This window comes from Lampris incognitus, chromosome 1 (genome assembly GCF_029633865.1).
Source record: "Lampris incognitus isolate fLamInc1 chromosome 1, fLamInc1.hap2, whole genome shotgun sequence".
Taxonomy (NCBI): domain Eukaryota; kingdom Metazoa; phylum Chordata; class Actinopteri; order Lampriformes; family Lampridae; genus Lampris; species Lampris incognitus.
The window spans coordinates 92,287,924-92,309,093 of record NC_079211.1 but is presented as its reverse complement, the minus strand read 5'-3'; the positions used below and the strand labels follow the sequence as shown (position 1 = coordinate 92,309,093).

At 47.2% G+C, this 21,170-nt stretch overlaps 1 protein-coding gene across 4 annotated transcripts in view; it reads right to left on the bottom strand.

The window, feature by feature from the left end:
* The window catches only part of zmiz2 (zinc finger, MIZ-type containing 2), a 70,168-nt gene that overhangs the window by 29,428 nt on the left and 19,570 nt on the right, over positions 1-21,170 (bottom strand). For all 4 annotated transcript variants that reach the window (XM_056283324.1, XM_056283340.1, XM_056283332.1 and 1 more), the window contains exons 2-8: positions 20,716-20,842; positions 10,523-10,637; positions 9,975-10,183; positions 9,637-9,796; positions 9,171-9,413; positions 7,996-8,155; positions 1,975-2,093 (exon numbers count right to left, since the gene is read on the bottom strand). In XM_056283324.1, the coding sequence (XP_056139299.1) occupies positions 1,975-2,093; positions 7,996-8,155; positions 9,171-9,413; positions 9,637-9,796; positions 9,975-10,183; positions 10,523-10,637; positions 20,716-20,765 (1,056 nt within the window). In that variant the 5' untranslated portion in view covers positions 20,766-20,842. The remainder of the gene's footprint in view (positions 1-1,974; positions 2,094-7,995; positions 8,156-9,170; positions 9,414-9,636; positions 9,797-9,974; positions 10,184-10,522; positions 10,638-20,715; positions 20,843-21,170) is intronic.

The window sequence follows — 21,170 nt, the reverse complement described above, 5'->3', positions numbered from 1 at the left end:
TGTGTTATCAGATGAGGATAACCAGGCTTCCAGTGTGGGAAGATGGTTGCGCGAATTCGCATTTGCAGCAGCCTCACCCAGTGCTGGTGTCGGAAGATGGCGGTGTGAATTCACATTTGCGGCAGCCTCACCCAGTATCGGTGTTATCAGACCGCAGCTCTGATAACACCGAGGGCGGTTTGGCGGCGGCCACACCTGGTGTTGACTGTGGTATTTTGGCTGAAGTCCTGTGGAGTGCGGGGAGGTGTGTCAAGGGTGTCTGGCTGGGAGAACTGGCGCTGGATCGGCTGGGAGGGCTTGGTCTGCTTCGTCCGGTGGGCCTAGGGACCACGGCCCCTGCCTGGAGCTGTGCCCGAGGAGGAAATGCCGAGGGTGGGCTAAGCTAACTGCTAGCCCATTCAGACCGGTGGTTCCAACAGTCATCCTGGCTGGCGTTCGTTCCCTTGGACAGTGATTTTTTGTTTAGTTTGGATATGTGTTAGCTTGGGTATGTGTGTTCTTGTAGTTTTTGGATGTGTCTTTGTCTTTGTGTTGTACTGCTGTGGGCTGGGGGAAACGGTATTTTGTTTCATTTCATGTACACAAGTACATGAAGTGAAATGACAAATAAAGTGTTCCTGATCCTTGTTCCTAAAGGGTTCAACTTCTGGATCAGTGTCGTTTTCCACATCTGGTTCATGTGTTGTGGCATCTTCATCTGCTTCATCTAGGCTCCATGTCTCTGGTGGTTTCAGTACTGACGAACTGTCATCATGTGGCACTGGTCTCATGGCCTAAGGCAGATTGGGGTATTCAATAGATTTCTTATTTTCAGTAGAGAAGCCAGATACATTGGTCAGACAGAAGCAACAGTCCGTCATATGATCCTTCTATTCTTGCCATATCACTGGGACTGCAAGTGGCATTGACTTCCGAGTACCTCTGAGCCAAGCTCTCAGGTTGACTGCACATGTTGCACAACAAATGTGAGGAGCCCAGGGTTTCTCTTGGTCACCAATTTGACATCCGAAGTAGAGCTCATAGACTTTCTTAATAAGTGCAGTTATGGTGTGTCTTTGACCCTTAAGCATATCCTTGCCACAGATGTAACAGGATGTACTGCAGCTGTTCCAACACTGACGAGACATTGCTGCTGTATTAAATCTTCCTGAAGACAATAAATCCTATTGTTAAGTATACTCACTATGCTACTGCCTGAAGAACATGTGCATCAACATGTGTCCAAACAGCATTTGTACATGTGAGCAGCTTTTATAGCCTGTCTGCCAGCATCTAACCTGACTCAGCATACCCAGGCTGCCTAAGACAACATCTGCATAGCACTTACACTGAGTGCATGTCCAGGCAGGCTTGGACTGACCAAAACAGCTTGCTTTGTGGGCAACACAATAGTAGACTTAAAATATGATGGGAAATCACAAAAAAGTTATTTCTACAAAACGGTATGTGATAGGAAAATTGCAAGGTGATTTTTGTGATCAACAGCCCAAAATCCACAAAATCCACCCAAAAGTGTTCAGGAAGCAAAATCTTCATTGTCCAGTGTCAATAGACATATGCAGGATGATGTTACAAAACATACTGTAGTATTTCCAAAGGAGTTGAATCAAGTGCAACTGGACTTGGTATATATCCGTGAATGGATATATACCAAGTCCAGTTGCACTTGATTCAACTCCTTTGGATAACCATGGCCTGAATGAATGAGAACATTCAAAGACATACTATAGTATTATTTGTCAGGAAGAGAAAAATGTTATTTCTATTAACACAAAACTTTTTTTGTGAATTTCTAGCCCATATATTAATCAAGCGCATACAAATGTGCAGATAAAGGAAGTATAAAGAATGAAAATTATTTTTCCCCCCTGAGACCTTTAATGCATCACAGCCTCAGCTCTCTAGATAGTTAAAACTAAAACCCAGATAGTTCCTTATCTGAAGAGTTTTCTATTCAGTTCTGTCATGGCTCACCTTGTAGTACTGTGAGTTGGGGGGTCCAGTGTGAGGGTATTGCGGGAGGGCCATTTTGTGGCTCTGATAGGAAGGGGAAGAGCCAGAGCGCTGGGGGGTGGGGCCTGGACCACCAGGACCTATGAGATGAAATAAAGACCGAAGGCTATGAGGGAAAAAGTTGATGTGTTTAAATATACACATATTCCAATTGATAAGAATAAACACATGAGAGCGATGCTTCCATCTGAACTATAAAACATTGTTCACACTCGGCTGGTCATGGCGGTCCTTTTTTTTTTTTTACACTTTAACTGTTGCCCTTTAATGTCAGTATTACCACCTTTCACCACTAGAGGGGGATTTTGGACTTCCTTAAATTCTCCATCCTGTTCTAATTAGCCTGGGAACCAGACAAATATGCGAGCTCATGTTTTGCATTTGCCATGGCAGTTGCCTCTGGCCACCCTCCCGTTCAGACAGATTTCCAACTGACCTGGCCCAGGTCGGACCAGCGACAACCACTTATTTAATATGGGGTGAGTGTGATACGATGACATACAGCCTTATCCCCCCCCCCCTGCATTCCAGGAACTCTACCTCTGATTGGCTGGTACTAGTTGACTCCGTTAGTTAGGCTGATTAAAGGGGGGGGGTGTTTCATTTTTTTTGTGTTTTTGAGGTTTTTCCATCATTCTGTGACTTCCCAGTAGTGTTCCCTATGTATTCAAATTTGAAATTTGAAATTTTGGTCAAAGCATGAATGTTTTAGCATCAAAATGCTATTTTCCCAAGCCCTTCTAAAAATGTTTCCTCCATGTGACCTAACGTAGGTTTCTGTACTTTATTTTAACACTTACGTCACTCTCCATGCTGTCAGCAAACTGTCTGTCTGTGTGTGTGTGTGTGTGTGTGTGTGTGTGTGTGCGCGCGCGCGTGCGCGCGCACGGGATGGGGTTGAGGGAGGGGAGGTAAGGACATCAGCACTAACCAGCGTTACTGCTTTTTGCAAATGGCTAAGTGGGTATTTCCATTTGAACAACCCGGAAAAGAACGCAGATGGCATTGCCCTTTAAGGTTAGGGTTAGGGATTGGGTTAGCCAATCAGAGGCAGAGTAGGGGTGGGTCTTCCCGAAATGTGGGTGGGGGGAAAAATAACGCTGACGTACAGAAGAGCCCTGTGTGCTGTCACTGATGTGGAACAGTCTGTTGAATCCGCATCGTGGTAGTATTGAACAAACAGGAGGGTATATTTTCTCTAAGAGAATAACAAACTTGAAGGTTTTTGTTGAAAAGAAAGATGTGTTTGTCATACTTCTGACAGGATTTGGTAAAAGTTTAAGCGTTACGTCACTTGTTTCGTTGCTCTGATTGGTTGTAGGTCTATCCAACTGCATCCAGAGACTATTTGGTCTGCGTCCGTTGATAATAACACCCTTTGGAAATAGAAAATGAGCTGAGAGGTGCTGAGAACGAGACAAATTAATTTCTAATGACTCAAAAGTTTAGACACTCCTCTGCTGCTGTGAGACTGGAACTGACCTGAGGTCAGTGGGAGAAATATCACATTGCCTTCTCCGTGGATTGTCACCTTATCGTGGTGGAGAAGTTTGCATGGCCCTGAGATCCCGAGAGCAATGCCGTCTGGAGCTAGGCTCCTGGTAGGGTCACCCATGGTGGTAAGGTCAATGGGGAGGTCCCTGACAAAGAGCAATCCAACCAAGACCTAAACGGTAAAACAGGTAGAGGATGACGGCTGACTTTAGAGAAGCATCACAATGGCTGAGAAGGCAAACGAAGGCTGCAGCAGAAATGGGCCCCCAGTCACCTTAAGACTCCATGCCACTGGATCCTGATCCAGATCTGTCAAAGACCATGTGGTGGCTGTCTGTGCACCAGTCTTCTCACGTTAAACAAAGTCATGCATAGGCAGCCTTCATAAAGGGAATCCACCCTAACATCCTGGATTAAGTCCTATGGTGACCTGCAAGTGGCGACGGGGGCAGGATTGTGAGCCCCTAGTCATGAGCCGGCACATCAGGTGGTGGGTGCTAGATTCAGTTGCTGGGCTCTTGGAACGAGGTAGAAAGAGTTCTTCGGTAGCTGCACCCATGACTGAGCAGCCTTCTTTAGGATCCATTCTGCTCACCTCACCTGCGGAAGGGGCTAGAAAAGGGGGCAAAAAATAGCCTGCCTCAAACCTCCTGACTGGATTACTGCATCCAGACGGATCTCCACATTCAGTCAGAAACACAGAAACATGAACTTTGGAGCCTGGAATGTGCGCACACTGATGGATAGTTCAACCAGTGACAGACCAGAGAGGAGAACCGCGATCATCGCTAGAGAACTGAAGAGATGCTGGATTGACATAGCTGCCCTTTCTGAAACCCAACAGGCAGAGGAAGGACAACTGAAGGAGTAGAAGGGTGGCTACACTTTTTTCTGGAAAGAAAAAGCTGCTGATGAGCCAAGGCTCCATGGCATTGGATTTGCCATCAGGGACAAAATAATCAACCACCTGTCTGAACTTCCTGTGGGGGATCAGTGAGCATCTCATGACCATCCATCTGGTGCTTGCCAACAACCAGAGTGCAACAGTTGTGACTGCCTATGCCCCTACTGTAGACTCTGAAGAGAAAGTAAAAGAGACCTTCTACGCCTGCTTAGTCGAGATACTGTCAAGAATCCCTAAAGAGGATAAGATTATTCCCCTAGGAGACTTCAATGCCAGGGGTCGGCCAGGATCAACACCTCTGGAAGGGCACTATAGGAAAGGAAGGCATTGGCAACATCAACTCCAATGGAGTTCTGCTTCTTAGCAAATGCACTCAGTACGACCTCACTATCACTAACACTGTTTCGCCAGAAAAACAAATTTCTTTTTTGGATCCCCCGCCCCCCACTTTCTTCCGAACTGTATCTGGCCAATTACCCTACTCTTCCGAGCTGTCCTGGTCACTGCTCCACTCCCTGCCGATCCGGGGAGGGCTGCAGACTACCACGTCTCCTCCCGATACCTGTGGAGTCGCCAGCTGCTCCTTCTCACCTGACAGTGAGGAGTTTCGCCAGGGGGATGTAGTGCATGGGAGGATCACGCTATTCCCCCCAGTTCCCTTTCCCCCCCAAATAGGCCCCCTGGCCGACCAGAGGAGGCGCTAGTGCAATGACCAGGACACACACCCACATCTGGCTTCCCACCCGCAGCCATGGCCAATTGTGTCTGTAGAGACGCCCGACAAAGCCGAAGGTAACATGGGAATTCGATCCGGCGATCCCCGTGTTGGTAGGCAACGGAATAAACTGCCATGCTACCCAGATGCCCCCAGAAAAGCCAATTTAAGACATCTTGGAGACACCCCCGCTCCAAACAGTGGCATCTCCTTGACTATGTCATTGTACGAACCAGGGACCAAAGTGACATCACGAGGGTCACGATGGGTGCAGATGACTGCTGGACAGATCATCATCTCATCCGCTCCACAGTGTCCATCAAACTCAAGAGGAAGAAGAGGATTCAAAAGAAACAGATTCAGCCAAGACTTAACTTTGAATGCCTGAATGAAACTGCCACCCAGCAGCAACATCAGGCCTCTCTTGGAGAAAACCTCCAACAGGAATACCCTGATGACATTGAGAAGCACTGGAGTCTGCTCAAATCTACCATCCTTGACACCTGCAAAACCACCCTTGGGTACAAGTCCAGAAAATAACAGGACTGGTTTGATGGGAATAACACAAAGATAGAACAGCTCATCTCCAAGAAAAGGAAAGCCTTTCATGCCTGACAAAATGATGTTACCTGCAAGGCTGAAAGCGTGGCTCACTCCAGAGCCAAGGCGGATGTCCAGAGACAGGTGAGGGAGCTTAAGAACTCTTGGTCGACAAAAAAAGCTCTAGAAATCCAGCATCTCACAGATTCAGGTGACACCAGAGGCTTTTTCAGCACTACTAAGGCCATCTATGATCCAAGCAACTGCGGCTTAAACCCCCTGCGCTCAAAGGATGGGCAGGAGCTGCTGAAGGACAACGAGTCCATTAACAGCTGATGGAAGGAGCACTTCCAGGAACTCCTCAACTGCAACAGCACAGCTGAACCAGACATTGCCAGCCACACTCCCAAGTACCATCAGAGAAGACATTGGGGAACCTCCCACCATGACAGAGGTTCAAGATGCCGTCAGGAGCCTTACGAACAACAAGGCCACCAGTCCAGATGGGATCCCAGCTGAGCTCTTGAAGGAAGGTGGACCAGAGCTCTTGTCCCACATCCATGCCCTCCTCCTCAAGGTCTGGGAAAAAGAAGAACTCTCAGAGCTCAGGGATGCTCTAATAGTGGCCATATTCAAGAAAGCGGACAAGGCGGAATGTGGAAACTACAGGGGCATCTCACTCCTGTTAACAGGCAAAGTCCTCGCTCACATCCTCGCAAACCGACTGCTACCACTGGCTGAGGAAATATTCCAAGAATCTCAGTGTGGCTTCCACTCATCCAGAGATACAGCAGAAATAATATTTACAGCATGCCAACTCCAGGAAAAATGCCATAAACAAAGGCAGCCTTTGTACATGGCTTTCACAGACCTGACAAAGGCCTTTGACTCAGTACAACGCAACGCTATGTGGAGCATACTATCAACATTTAGCTGCCCTGACAAATACATCAGAATATTGAGGCTTCTACATGATGGCATGCCAGTCACAGTGCTCAGCAACAGCATCTCTGAGTCAGAGCCCTTCACTGTGGAAACAGGGGTCAAACAGGGATGGATCATAGCACCCCCCCTTTGCCATCTTTACTGCTGCCATACTCCACCTCATTGGCAAAGTGCTGCCATGGGGATCCCAATCCTATACAGAAATTATGGTAGGCTCTTCAACCTTAACAGGTTCAAGGCCAAGAGCAAAGTCTGCATGCAGATGACAATGCCAGCCCTGGGTCTAGCATTAAACATTAAGAAGACCCAGGTCCTATATCAACCTCCACCCAACCAGCCATCTACCCAGCCTACCATAAAGGTGGACAACAAAATTCTTGAAAACGTTGATCACTGCCCCTACCTTGGCAGCTTTCTCTCCTCAAAAGCTGAGGACCAACCATCGCCTGAGTTGTGCCAGTGGTGCTTATGCAAGACTCAGGAAAAGAGTCTCTGAAGACGGAGACCTAAAGGCCCAAAAAAACCTCCTGGTCTACAGAGCTGTTGTTCTCCCCACCCTGCTGTATGGAGAAGAGTCATGGACCACCTACAGCAGGCACCCGAGAGCCCTGGAACAATAACACCAAAGATTTTGCAAAAGATCCTGAGGATCAGCTGGAAGGACAGATGCATCAATAACAGTGTTCTGGAAGAAGCCAACATGACTAGTATCATGAACTCTGAGGACAGGCCATGTCAGCCGCATGCATGTCCAACACACGTCTCCCCAAACAGATCCTGTATTCCCAGCTAAAGGAAGGTCAGCGAGCTCCCAGTGGGCAAAAGAAATGTTTCAAGGACAATATCAAGACCAGTCTGAAGAAATTCAACATCACATCAAGCAACTGGGAACACATTGCACTGGATAGGTGCTCCTGGAAGAAATCCATGCAGGGAGGAACTGCATGTCATGAAATTGAACTCCACTGTGCCACAGAGAAAAAGCAACAGCACTGCAAGGAGAGAGAGAAAAAGGCTCAACCACCACCACTTTCTCCTGTCCACACTACACCAAAGTATGTGGATTGGCCTCTACAGCCATCTGAAGACCCATAAATAGACAAACCAACAGAGAGGACAGTCATGCTTGCTTGGAGTGACTGCCGATGATGATGATGATCATGTTGCAGAGGGACACCAATTCTTGAAGCTCTTAGTGACCCTAACTCCAGAAGAACGTTCTTCATAGGAACTAACGAACAGACCTGTGTTCTTGGTTTTGATAATTTTTAGACGTGACAACATAATGAACAACCTGGCAAAATAGGAAATCAGCAGTACAGGGTCCCCTGAGGACCTGATTGAAAACCAATGCTGTAGATGTATTAGGTGTAGTTCAAACTACCTGTGTGGTACTGCATGTTCTGAGCTGGATACGGGCCAGGCCCTGGGTGGTTAGGACCCGATGAACCAGGGATTGGACCACCAGGACCTCCAGGACCTGATAGCACATTTACACTGGAGCCCAATGGAACCCCATACTGCTGAGACATACCTGGAAAAGACTGGGGGGAGAGGGGAGAAGAAAAGAGGAGGAACATGAATGGATGTTAACAATTTGAAGACATACTTGCTCTCACCAATGTTTCTCTTCATTAACGCCAGCTGTCCTGAAGTCTTCTTGGAATGAATCCCCAGGTCAAGAAATCAAGAAAAGCTTCTCTGTCTGTCTGTCTGTCTGTCTGTCTCTCTCTCACACACACACACACACACACACACACACACACACACATGCACTGACCATTTTACCTACCATCTGAGCAATTCAAAACTCACCGTGGATTGCGTTTTCTTATGGCCATATGAATGCATTTATTCATTTATCCCCTAAATAAGGATCCAGTATAGATGATTGATAAATACACAATCTCCGTTTTCAGTTCCTCTTTATGCTATTTAAGTTCAGTTTCAGTCAGTCATTCACTGTTTTTCTCTGAGGTCTTATTTATTGGTGGTGAAGTCATGGAGGTGCGCCCATGAAATTATTACCTGACTGAATTATCGGTGGTTCACTTGGACAACACCAAGTCTGCCCTGGGGGGCTAAGTAGTGGCTTTTTGTTATGATTTTTTCTTACTTTATTTCTATTGGCTCGAGTATGATAACTATTGCAGCTAGTATAAATATTGTACATATGTTCTGTTAATGGCCAGTGAACAGAAATTTAAATAGCCTTGAAGTTTATTGGAAAGCGCTATATAAAACGCAACTTGATTGACTGATTGATTGATTGACCCTACTCTTTAAGGTAATAGTACTGTCAGATAGTATATATCACTGATGCTCTGAACTGATCGGGGGGAAGTCATGCTGTTTAAAGTCATGTTGCTATAAGCCTCTGTCTTTGTTTTAAAATACTTTCTGCCTGAGCGCTCTAAGACACAGAAGAGCTCCCAAAAAAAAATTCTTTGGACCCATGCTGCCTTCCTCCACCCTTCACCACTCCTTGAACTTGGCCTTGCTGAAAGGGGTTCTTCCATCTAGACCCTACAGGCACACAGGGAACACTGTTTTCCTTACCTCAGGGTTGTAGGGCCGTTTCAGGCCTTGCGGGGGACGAAGAGGGCCTTGCTGGGGTCCTGGGCCATAGTTTGGGTGCTGGGACATTCTCTGAGGGCCTCCTCCAGGACCGTACATTGGGCCCATGGAGGGTGGACCCCTTGCAGGCCCAGGGCCTGGGCCCATACCAGCTGGACCCATGCCTGGGGGGCCCCGAGGGCCGGCATGGGCCATGAACTGGTTGTTGTATGATGGACCCCCCATCTGAGACATAGAAAGTGTAATAGAATAAAGTCAATAAGTTCATGGTAAAAAAAAAATGTGACTTTTAAAACTGAGAAGAGAGGTTATCTTGAACTATAATTTGAAAGTACATCACACAGCCAGAAATGCTCTCCATGATTCTCCTGGCTAGACCTCAACCAGACAGATAGCTAGTCAGACAACCAGAACGACAATAGAAATAGAATGTCTCTGAACCCTTCACCTGTCCATAGTTCATTTCCTGATTGTGCTTCTCCTGGATGGCTGCAACAGTTGCTGTGGCAGTAGCGGTTGCTGTGGCAGCGGCAGCGGCAACAGCAGCAGCAGCAGCAGCCTGGGTGAAGTCAGCAGAACCTCTAGAACCTCCCCCACTGGAAGGATAACTGAGAAAGAAAGAGAGAGAGGGGGAGAACATGATGTTTAATGCCTGGGCCAATTAAATAGAATTTCTTTTCTTTTCAGAATCAGAATACTTCATTTATCCCTGAGGGGAAATTGAGTGCAAACAGCATTTTTTTCCCCATAAAACATTGCTGTTTTCATGTCCATCCATCTTCTTACCTCCCACCATACCCTGGTGGCCCTCCAGGATACCCCCCTGAGGGCCGGCCGTACATGCCCTGTCCCAAATAGCCTTTGTTGGGTTCAGGGTAGCCCTGCTGTCCCATGTATCCTCCAGGCCCAGGGCCCATCCCTGCCCCCCCTGGGCCCTGCAGCATGGGACCCCCACCTGGATTGGCCCCTGGTCCCATCACTCCTCCCCCCAGACCCTGGAGAAAGAGAAAGAGATTTGTTTCCTGTCTGTCGATACTGTCAAAATACTAAAAAAAATAAATAATAGTATTTAGTTGTAGTAACTTGAATCTAATATTATATGAACATGTCAAACATCTTAAACCACAAATATTTTATTACGATAATAGTTTTCATTTTTGAAACATTTTGGTTTCTTATTAAAACACGATAACAACTGGAACCTTTTTCATAGATTTTAGTACGAGGGAGGAGAGATGAGGAGACAGGACAGAGAAAACATGGAGAGAGGAATGAAGCAAGAGAGGGAGTGAAGAGAAGAGGGAATGGTTAAAAAGGTCATGGTGATGTCCCACCTGGCTCGCCGACGGATTGGTCACCCCCCAGACGGTGGTCACCACAGAGAGTGATCCTGTGGGCTGATTGGTTGGCTGCTGCCAGCTGGACGGGTCATAAGAATACGATCCTTCACTGCAGGAAAAGACAACATGGAAAAGTTTACAATTTCCTATTCTTCTCTATCATCCATCATCATCTGCGGGTCACAGGAATCTTTATTCCATCTGCTGTCTGGTTGCTGGGACTCTGAGCTTTGATCTCTTACTGTTGGCTACTTATTGCTGATTTTCCAAGTGAGCACCTGTGTGTGTGTGTGTGTGTGTGTGTGTGTGTGTGTGTGTGTGTGTGTGTGTGTGTGTGTACCTGTGTGTGTACCTGTGTGTGTGTGTGTGTACTCATATGTCCTATCTTTATGAGGACCAATATGAGTTTTTAACCATCAGAGTGGATGGGTTTTTGTGTGTGTGTGTGTGTGTGTGTGTGTGTGTGTGTGTGTGTGTGTGTGTGTGTGTGTGTGTGTGTGTGTGTGTGGGGGGGGGGGCTTTTCTCCCCAATTGTACTTGGCCAATTACCCCACTCTTCCGAGCCGTCCTGGTCGCTGCTCCACCTCTGCCGATCCAGGGAGGGCTGCAGACTACAACATGCCTCCTCCAATACATGTGGAGTCGCCAGCCGCTTCTTTTCACCTGACAGTGAGGAGTTTTGCGAGGGGGTGGTAGCGCGTGGGAGGATCACGCCACGCAATTCCCCCCAGTTCCCCCCTCCACCGAACAGGTGCCCCGACCGACCAGAGGAGGTGCCAGTGCAGCGACCAGGACACACACACACATCTGGCATCCCACCCGCAGACATGGCCAATTGTGTCTGTAAGGACACCCAACCAAGCCAGAGGCAACAGCGAGATTCGAACTGGGATCTCCATGTTGGTAGGCAATGGAATAGACTGCTACGCTACCCGGATGCCCCCAGAGTAGATATTTTAGCAAAGTGAGGACATTTTGGCCGGTCCTCACTTCCTTAAGGGTTGATTTTAGGGTTAAGATTTGGGTTTAGGGTTAGAATTAGGATTAGATTAGGGTTAGAATTAGGATAAGGTTAGGGTTAGAATTAGGATGAAGTTAGGGTTAGAATTAGGTTAGAATTAGGATTAGTAGAGTTAGAATTAGGATGAGGTTAGGGTTAGGATTAGAATTAGGATTAGGTTAGGGTTAGAATTAGAGTTAGGATTAGGTTAGGGTTGGGTTAGGATTAGAAGTAGGTTCGAATTAAGATTAGGTTAGAGTTAGAATTACGATTAGGTTAGAATTAGGATGAGGTTAGGGTTAGACATGTAGTTCTGATGGTTAAGGTTAGAGTTAAGGGCTAGGGAATGAATGTAATCAACAAGGGTGTAATAAACTCTTTTGGTGTTTATTGTCAAAATAATCCAATGCCCAGTTTTAGGACGTTGGTTTTGTTAACCTTTACTTAGCGTCAACTCAAGTAAGGTCAGCCTTTGCTGCTACCATTATGACAGTATATGGTACTATCTGCATCTGTTTCTATTGCCTTGTAGATTTGCCTCTTTAGGCAAAGGCTAGGAGAAGGTAACTCTGAATTCAAATCCAAGAAGGCACTGGCAGCAGGGTGCTCGATGGTGTTTGCGGCAGAAGAGCCCAATAGGATCATGAACCCCATCTGACCAATGGCACAAACATCAGATGGCATACAGAGGAACCACCCTGTTGGTCAATGGATGGCATCGCTAGACATGTAAAATGTCACTACGGGGCAACCTCTTTATCTACTAAGCCTGCTGCACTATAGTGTACCGCTTAGGAATGGGTTCTGAGGTCCAGAGAGATTGTTCAGCAGGGGCATGACACCGACTGTCTTAACTACTGTGCAAGGCGTGATGTGAGGAGAGCTCGATGGGAAAAACACTTGTGAGGAGAGCTTGTTTACAAAGTCCTATGGTGACAGAATGAACGTGATGGTGGCAGGCTTAAGGAGCTAGAAGCTACTAGTGGGACCTCTGCACATAGGCAACTCACATGTGATAGTCACAACTCTGTTGAATCCTAGGCAACAACAGGGTCGAGGCAGCTGTGTGAGTGTCCGGAGGCAGCCCTTTTCTGGGAAAGCACTGCCCACCCCATAAGGAGAAGCCCGTAGAAAAGGTGGGGTAAAAAAAGCTTGCTCAGAAACTACCTGGCTGGTTCGCCACGGCCTATGGGTCTTCATTTCAGTGGTCGAAAATGCAAGAAAGTGAAACTGACTGTTGCTACATGGAACGTTCGGACCATGTTGGACAACCACACCAAGACCTGAGAGAAGAACTGCATTGATTGCTAAGGAGCTAGAGAGATGTCGCACTGACATTGCCGCTCTCCAAGAAACAAGGATTGAAGGCCAAGGACAAATACAAGAAAGTGAAACTGACTGTTGCTACATGGAACGTTCGGACCATGTTGGACAACCACACCAAGACCTGAGAGAAGAACTGCATTGATTGCTAAGGAGCTAGAGAGATGTCGCACTGACATTGCCGCTCTCCAATAAACAAGGACTGAAGGCCAAGGACAAATACAAGAGAGCCGCTACACCTTCTTTTAGACTGGAAAGGCCGATGGGAGGAGTGATGCTGCAGTGGCCTTTGCCATAACCAACAGAATTGCATCCAGATTGACCACTCTACCATGAGGAATCTCTGAGAGGATTATGAGTCTCTGAGTCCCTGTGGGGGGGAGAACGCTTATCACTCATCAATGTGTATGCTCCAACCATGGCATATCCAGATGAAGACAAGGAATCTTTCTACCAGAAATTGGCTGAAGTAGCGGACAGTGTACCATGCACAGACAAGCTTCTCATTTTAGGAGACTTCAATGCAAGGATAGGCAAGGACCACTTAACCTATGAAGGTGTCATCGGAAAGTTTGGCAACGGCAATAAAGAATACCAGTGGCGACCGTATGTTGAATGTCTGTGCTGAGCATGGCCTGTGTATGACAAACACCTTTTTCTCTCAGCCCGAAAAGAACTACTTCACCTGGATGCATCCAAGATCAAACCATTTCCATTTGTTAGATTACGTCGTGACTCGCAGGGCAATCTTGACAGAAGTACTCTCAACAAAGGTGATGCGTGGAGCGGAATGCTGAACTGATCTCTACCTGGTCCGAACACAGTTGTGACTGAAACTAAAGATGAAGTCACGAAAAACACCCTGTGAAGCACTGAAGAAACTGGATACCAACAAGCTAGCAAGCATAGAAGATCAAATGAGACTAGCTGCAGCAATCACATCTGCTCTTCAAGATGAAGAAAAGGTTACAACAGGCGTAAGTCAAGTTGAAGAATGTTGGACGAAAATGACAGAGACCATCTATAATTCAGCAAAAGAGGTGCTTGGTCATCCAAAATGAAAACCGCCTGACTGGTTCCAGGATCAAGATGAAGCAATCAATGAACTGTTACAGGAAAAGCAAACGCTTCACAATGCCGACCTGAAAGAGAACTCTGAGTAGTCAATCAGCCTTCAAGGCAATTAAAGCCAAAGTTCTGAAGGAGATTAAGGCGATGAAGGACAACTGGTGGAGCAAAAAAGCAGAAGTGCTGCAGGCCTTAGCAGATCAAAATGATATGCATCGACTCTTTTCTGCGCTGAGAGCCATCTATGGCCCAAGAAGCAATACGATAGCACCCGAAAAAACGGCAGATGGAAGTAAGCGGTGTACTGACCTTAAAAAATGACAAAAAGATGGAAAGAGCACTTCTGCACCCTCTTGAATCAAGACGGATCAGCAGATCCAAATGCATGCCAGTGGCTTACAAGAAGGCCGATAAGAGAAGACCTCTGTGAGCCGATCACAATGGCTGAAGTAGAGAAAACACTTAAAGACACCAGAAGTGGGAAGGCACCAGGACAAGATGGCATCCCATCAGACATCCTGAAGTATGGCGGCTCAATACTTAAGTCAGAGCTACTAAAGCTCTATAATGCATACTGGCAGAACCTATGCCTTCCTCAAGACTTCAAAGATGCTTTGATTGTGACCATCTACAAGAAGAGGGGTGAACGAAGCAATTGTGGAAACCACCGTGGGATCTCACTTCTGTCGAGTGCTGGAAACATCCTGGCTAAGATCATACTGAACCGGATAAAGACCCTTTCAGAAGAAGTGTTGCCTGAAAACCAATGTGGTTTCAGATCTTGTAGATCCACCACAGACATTATCTTCACCCTGAGACAACTCCAAGAAAGCGACCAAACAGCACCAGCAACTTTACATTGTTTTTGTGGACTTTTCAAAAGCATTTGACACTGTTAATAGAGAGACACTGTGGAAAGTGCTAGAGACTTATGGCTGCCCCAAGAAACTGATCAGCATCATCAGACTTTTCCACGACGATATGACAGGGAAAGTATCAATTGGAGGAGATGTCAGCGATGCATGGAGTGAAGCAGGGATGTGTGCTTGCACCGACCCTATTCACATTATATCTCGCTGCATTCCTAGAAACAATGTCAGCCAACTGGAGAGGTGGCTTGTACATCAGGACCAGAACAGATGGAAACCTCTACAATCTTGCGAGACTCAAGGCGTCTACTAAAACAAGAGAACTCTGTGGTCAAGAGCTTATCTATGCAGATGACTCACTTCTGGTCGCCAATGATCCTGCAAGAAATAGTAGACCGCTTTTCTTCAGCGGCTACCCTCGTTGGACTGAAGATCAACGTCTCCAAAACAGAGCTTCTGTACCAGCCTCCCCATCAGAAAAGAAGGTCAGCCCAGTATTTTGGTTCATGGAGCAACTCTAAAGACCACTGAGTGCTTTACTTATCTAGGCAGTGCTGTGACAGATACAAACTCATCTGACTTGAAGTGGACAGAAGAATCCAAGCGGCCAAAAAAGCCTTTGGTGCCTTCCACAAACGACTTTGGTCCCACCATGACATCAGGCTGACAACAAAGAAAAAGGTCTACAACACAGCTGTTCTCCAATTTCTATTATACTTCACTGAATGCATGACCCTATATCGCAAGCACATCAAGAAGCTCACCAGCATACAGCTTCATCATCTGTGAAAGCTACTGCGAAGACAAGGGAAGACAAGGTGCCCGACGTGGAAGTATTGAGATGTGCTGGTACTGTCAGTGTTGAAGCCCTAATAACAGCCCCCTAGCTCTGATGGGCCGGCCACGTGAGAATGCCAGACAACCGCCTACCAAAAGAGGTTTTCTATGGGGAGTTGTGCCGGGGAATAGGAAGCAGGGAGGCCAGAAGCTATGCTTCAAAGATGTGCTCAAGCGCCACATGAAGATCTGTGGCATAGATGACTCCAGCTGGGAGACAGTGGCCCTGGACAGACAGAGATGGTGCTCCACAGTAAGCCAATCGAGAACAGCTGTTGAACAAAAGAGACAAGAAGCCTATGATAAGGCCCACCATGCAAGACATAACAGACCATGTCAAACAACATTGGTCTGTGGCAAATGTGGGCAATATTGTCGCTCTAATGCATGCCTAATGGCCCACAGGCATGCTTGCCAAGCATAAACTGCATCACAGTCATCATCGTTTCGATGGACTGTCAAAGAAGAAGAACTTAGCATAACTCAAGCACTACATTCACATATCACAGTCGTCGTTCTGCCCACGTCCAACCCCCTTTATGGCTATACCGCTCTGCTGTACGTCACTTAACACTGTCAGAATCAAGCATACCATTACATCTCCCCTTTAACTTTTTCCCCTCTCACCATAGTGCAACTGTTCAACATTTGAGTAACACTGAAGCATATTCTGGCTCACTACAAAACATTAAGTAACCTGAACAAGAACATTACATTTCTGTTACTGAGTTTTACTGGGCTACTTTTACTTTGCTTACTTTTCTATGCAGTAAGTAAATGGGCATTAGTTTACAGTTTTCTCTGGGACTCTTTTTTTTCTCTTTACAACACATAACAAGGTACTTACAGTATTTCAACAGTCCATTTCTTGCCCCATACCCCATACCCCCCCCCCTTTTCTACTTAGTTTTTTTGTTTGTTTGTTCACAAGTCCAGTCTCTTGACTGGTTTACTGACCCTGCCAGACCTGGTCCCTATCAGTCTATCAGTGTCTTTGGGTTTACTCCTGCTCAGGACAGGAAGACCATTCTTTGGCCTTACCACGGTGTCTGGCGGCTGGTCAGGGGTAAGTATGGGTGTGATCTCTGGCACCGGTGATCCTGCAGTGGGCACCGCCTGGAGGTGGCGCCTGTTATGGCGGAGTGTAGCTCCCTGCTCCGTCTCAATGAGGTAGGACCTCGGTGTGACACTCTCATTGGTCACTACTGCGGGTGCAAGCCAGGACTTTTGGTTGTCCAGCTTGGTGAGGACATGGTCCCCTGGCTGCAAGGAAGGTAGGCATCTCACCCCGTAACGTTGGTTGTAGTAGTGTGCTTGTTTTCCTTTTTCCAGAGCATCTTTGGCCTTGATGCGCTGCCTACTCAGCCACTTGGGTACAGGTTGCTGTCGATGGTAGGAAGGGTTGTTTGGATCTTCCAACCCATTAAGTGTTCTGCAGGGCTCGCACTTGTGCTGTTGCATGGAGTGGATCTATAGCTCATGAATGCCAGAAGAGGGTCTTTTTGTTTAAAGATCCTTTTCGCTGTTTGCACTGCCCTTTCAGCATGCTCGTTACCCTGGGGATGGTGTGGGCTGGAGGTTATGTGTTGGAAGTCAAGCTCGTGCGCTAATTTTTTGAATTCTGCACTAGCGAACTGTGGCGTGTGTCACTAACTACCTCCTCTGCTATTCCATACCAGGCAAATGTAGCCTTTAATTTTGTGGCCACTAGAGCACTGGTGGTTGTGGGCATGTGCAGTATTTCTACATACTGTGAATAGTAATCTGAGATAATTAGGTTGCCCTGTTTATTGTATTCACACAAGTCTATTCCTATTCTTATCCAAGGTCTGTCTGGAAGGGGTGTGAATATTAGTGGTTCTCTGAACTGACCTCTTCTCAGGTCCTGGCATGACGGGCAAGACAAGACCTTGTTTTTGATTTGGGATGATATTCCGGGCCACCATACCAAGGTGTTTGCTCGATCCCTGCATTTAGTCAAGCCCTGATGGCCATCATGTATTCGGTCTAATATGTCTCCCCTCAACGTTTCCGGAATGACTATTCTGTTACCCCTCGTCACCAACCCGTTGTGTACTGACAATTCATTTCTCATGGGGAAAAAACTCTCTTACAGTCGAATGTGTTTTACATATGTGTTCTGGCCATCCAGACTGTATGTACCTGATTAGGGCTTGCTTGTAGCTTGTCATCTGCTGCTGTGGCTGCTCTGATGCTGTCCATATTCCATCTCAGGGATGAAAAAAGTATTATGATTATGATTCTGCTCTATAGCTGGCATGCCGTCGATGATGGATGCGACATAGCACTCTACAACTGTGTGTGTGTCTTGGCTGTTGTCTCTCAAGGGGCTCCTGGAAAGGGTGTCCACCACGACCAGGGTCTTGCCGGGTGCGTACTTTGCTGCGGGGTTAAACCTCATCAGCCACATTAGCAACCTCTGGCACCGGATGGGTACGTTGTCCAGATCCTTGGAGTTCATCGGTGGGACTAGGGGTTTGTGATCCGTGATCAACTTGAATCCCTCTAGGCCATTCAGATATTTTCCAAACCTTTCACAGGCCCAGACGTTTGCCAGACACTCTTTCTCAATCTGAGCATACTTGGTTTCTGCGTTGCTCAGATGTCGGGAGTAGTATGCCATGGGCTTCCAGTCTTCGCTGTGGAGCTGCATCATCACACCACCAACCCTGTAGCTGCTTGCATCTGCAGAGACTGCCGTGTGCTTGTGGACATTGTATTATGTCAGGGTAAGTGAGGTTGTGAGGAGTACTTTGATCTGTTGGAATGCTGACTGTTGCGCTGGACCTCATGTCCACGCTGACTTGGACTTTGGCAGTTCATACAACGGTTGGCCCACAGTGGCCAGGTTGGGGATGTATTTCCCCAAGTAGTTCACCATGCCTAGGACCCTCTTGAGCTCCTGAACATTCTTAGGTGGAGCGAGCTCATTGATGGCTGACACTTTGGCTGCGTCAGGCTGCACACCGTCTGCATCGATCTCGTGGCCCAGAAAGTGAAGCTTTCTCCATCTCAGTGCACACTTTTTGGCATTCAGTTTCAGCCCAGCAGACTCCAGCCGCTCCATGACCCTCTGTAGGCGCTGGTCATGCTCTGCCGTGTCCCTCCCGTGAACGATGATATCATCCATGTACACAGCCGTCCCCTGCAGGCCTTCTAGTGTTTCTACTATTTTCCTCTGGAATATTTCTGGACTACTGCTAGTGCCGAAAGGGAGCCGTTTAAAGCAATATCTGGCAAAAGGGGTGATACAAGTTGCTAGTCTCTGACTGTTTTCATCGAGCGGTATTTGCCAGAACCCTGCTGCTGCGTCCAATGACGAGAATACAGTTTGCCCGCTCAGTTCAGCTGTGATCTCTTCTGTCGTTGACAGGATGAATCTCTCCCTCTTAACAGCTTTGTTTAGTCTTTTAAGGTCTACGCAGATATGCACCTTGCCTGACTTCTTTGGGGCTGGCACCATGGGGGCGCACCACTCTGTGGGCTCGCTCACCTTCTCAATGATGCCATTGGCCTCCATCCTTTCCAGCTCCTCGACTGGCTTCATGAGAGGGATGGGGACCCTTCGTGCGGTGTGGACTATGTAGGGTTGTGCGTCCTCCCTTAGCACTATTTTTACTGGCTGTCTTGAGCAGGTCAAACTCTCCGGTGCTGTGAACCGCATAAACGCTGTACACTAGGCCCATTTCCTGTGTTACTGGTCAGCTGTGTAAATTGCTCACGCTCTCTCCTCTGACAACATAGACCTCAAACATATAGCTGTTGTCCTTGTGCACCATGTGTGCTGTGAATTGGCCTACACCATTCAACCAGCCGCCTGGGCCACACAGTACAGTCTTAGCCTGGCGTAACTTTCTCTCTGGTTTTAGTGTTTTGAAGGTCCCCTCGCTCATGACACACACGTCGGCCCCAGTGTCTATTTTGAATGTGACAGGTGTGTTACCTATGTCCAGCTGTACAATCCACTGTTTGTTGCTTGAAAGTGTTCTATTAACTGAGCCTGGAAAATAAGATGCATCCCCTTCACCCTCTATGACTTCACTCACCAGTTTGCTTTTGCACATCCTTTCCCAATGTCCTGTTTTCTTGCACCTGTGGCATGTGGACTTGGCTGCAGGGCATTTATCTTGATTCTTGTGCTTTACAACATCTACCGCACGTTTTGCCACTGTCATTGTCTTTGAAGTCCCTCTCCCTGTTTTTATTATTTTTCTGCCATTTTGTGTGCTTTGCGTGCCACTGCGCTACCTCCTGTATGGCGCATGCCCCCTCACCTTACTGGCTAACCTGGGCTTTCACCTCCTCCAGTTGACACGCTTCCTGCACCATCATCTCCAGGGTGCGGTTCAGGGTGAGTTGTAGTTTGCGAGACAGTTCCTTATCCTAGATTCCAACCACGATTCGGTCCCTAATGTGTTCCTCACGTTTAGCTCTGAAATCACAGTGTTCCGAAAGCTCATAAAGAGTGCGAATTAATGTCTCCACTCTCTCCCCTGCATGCTGCATCCGCTGGTAAAAACAGGCTCTTTCGTGAATGATGTTACGCTTCGGTATGAAGTAGGCGTCAAACTTCACCATAACCACCCCATAGTCCGTGTCCTCACCTTCCTCAGAAGTGAACGAACTAAATATATTTTCTGCCTCGCTACCTAATGCATAGATAAGAGTGCTTACTTGCACACTTCCATCCTCTTTATCTAGCTTTGTAGCTGTCCGATAGCGCATGAAGCGTTTCTTCCAGCCGGCCCACTCCGCTGGTTTTTCAAAGCAGAAATTCTCCAGTAGATTAAGCTTTGCCATCACCTCTCCGCCACTTCTGACACCATGCAATAAATGCTTTTGGTGTGTTTTTTTTTTTAATAATCCAATGTCCAGTCTTAGGATGTTTGTTTTGTTAACCTTTACTTAGCAAAACTCAAGCACTACATTCACGTATCACAGTCGTCGTTCTGCCCACGTCCAACCCCCTTTACGGCTATGCTTTCCGTCACTCACACTGTCAAAATTAAGCATACCATTACAGACGGTACCTCACAACGATAGAAATATAAATGTGTGTGTGTGTGTACCTGTGTGGGTTGTTGGTCAAGCCAGCCTTCATTGGGTTCAGTGGATTCATATTCAGGGTGGGGGGGATTGGTAGGGGTGGCAGCCCGGGCTCCTCACACGCACACCTGCAGATGGACAGACAGCTGCCTGGAGACAGACAGAGAGGCAGGCAGACATACAGTAACAAAATCCCTTTACAGGACATTATCATAGTAGCATGTTGGTAAAAATGACATTGTGCTTTTTCAGATCAGAAGGAGTTGTTGTGAGATGAAGTTTTTACACTAACACAAGCTGATTTGACAGGATGTGTGGCAAGAGATGTGTAAGGAGTGCGACAGCAGAGAGAAGACAGACGGAGATGAGTTCAACAACTCATCTCCGTTGGTAAGAGCCCGTCGGTAAGAGAGAGCACTCGGATTGGCTGTTCAGCTTAGCCAATCAGGGCTAAGCTAGCCAATCAGGGCCGTCGGTT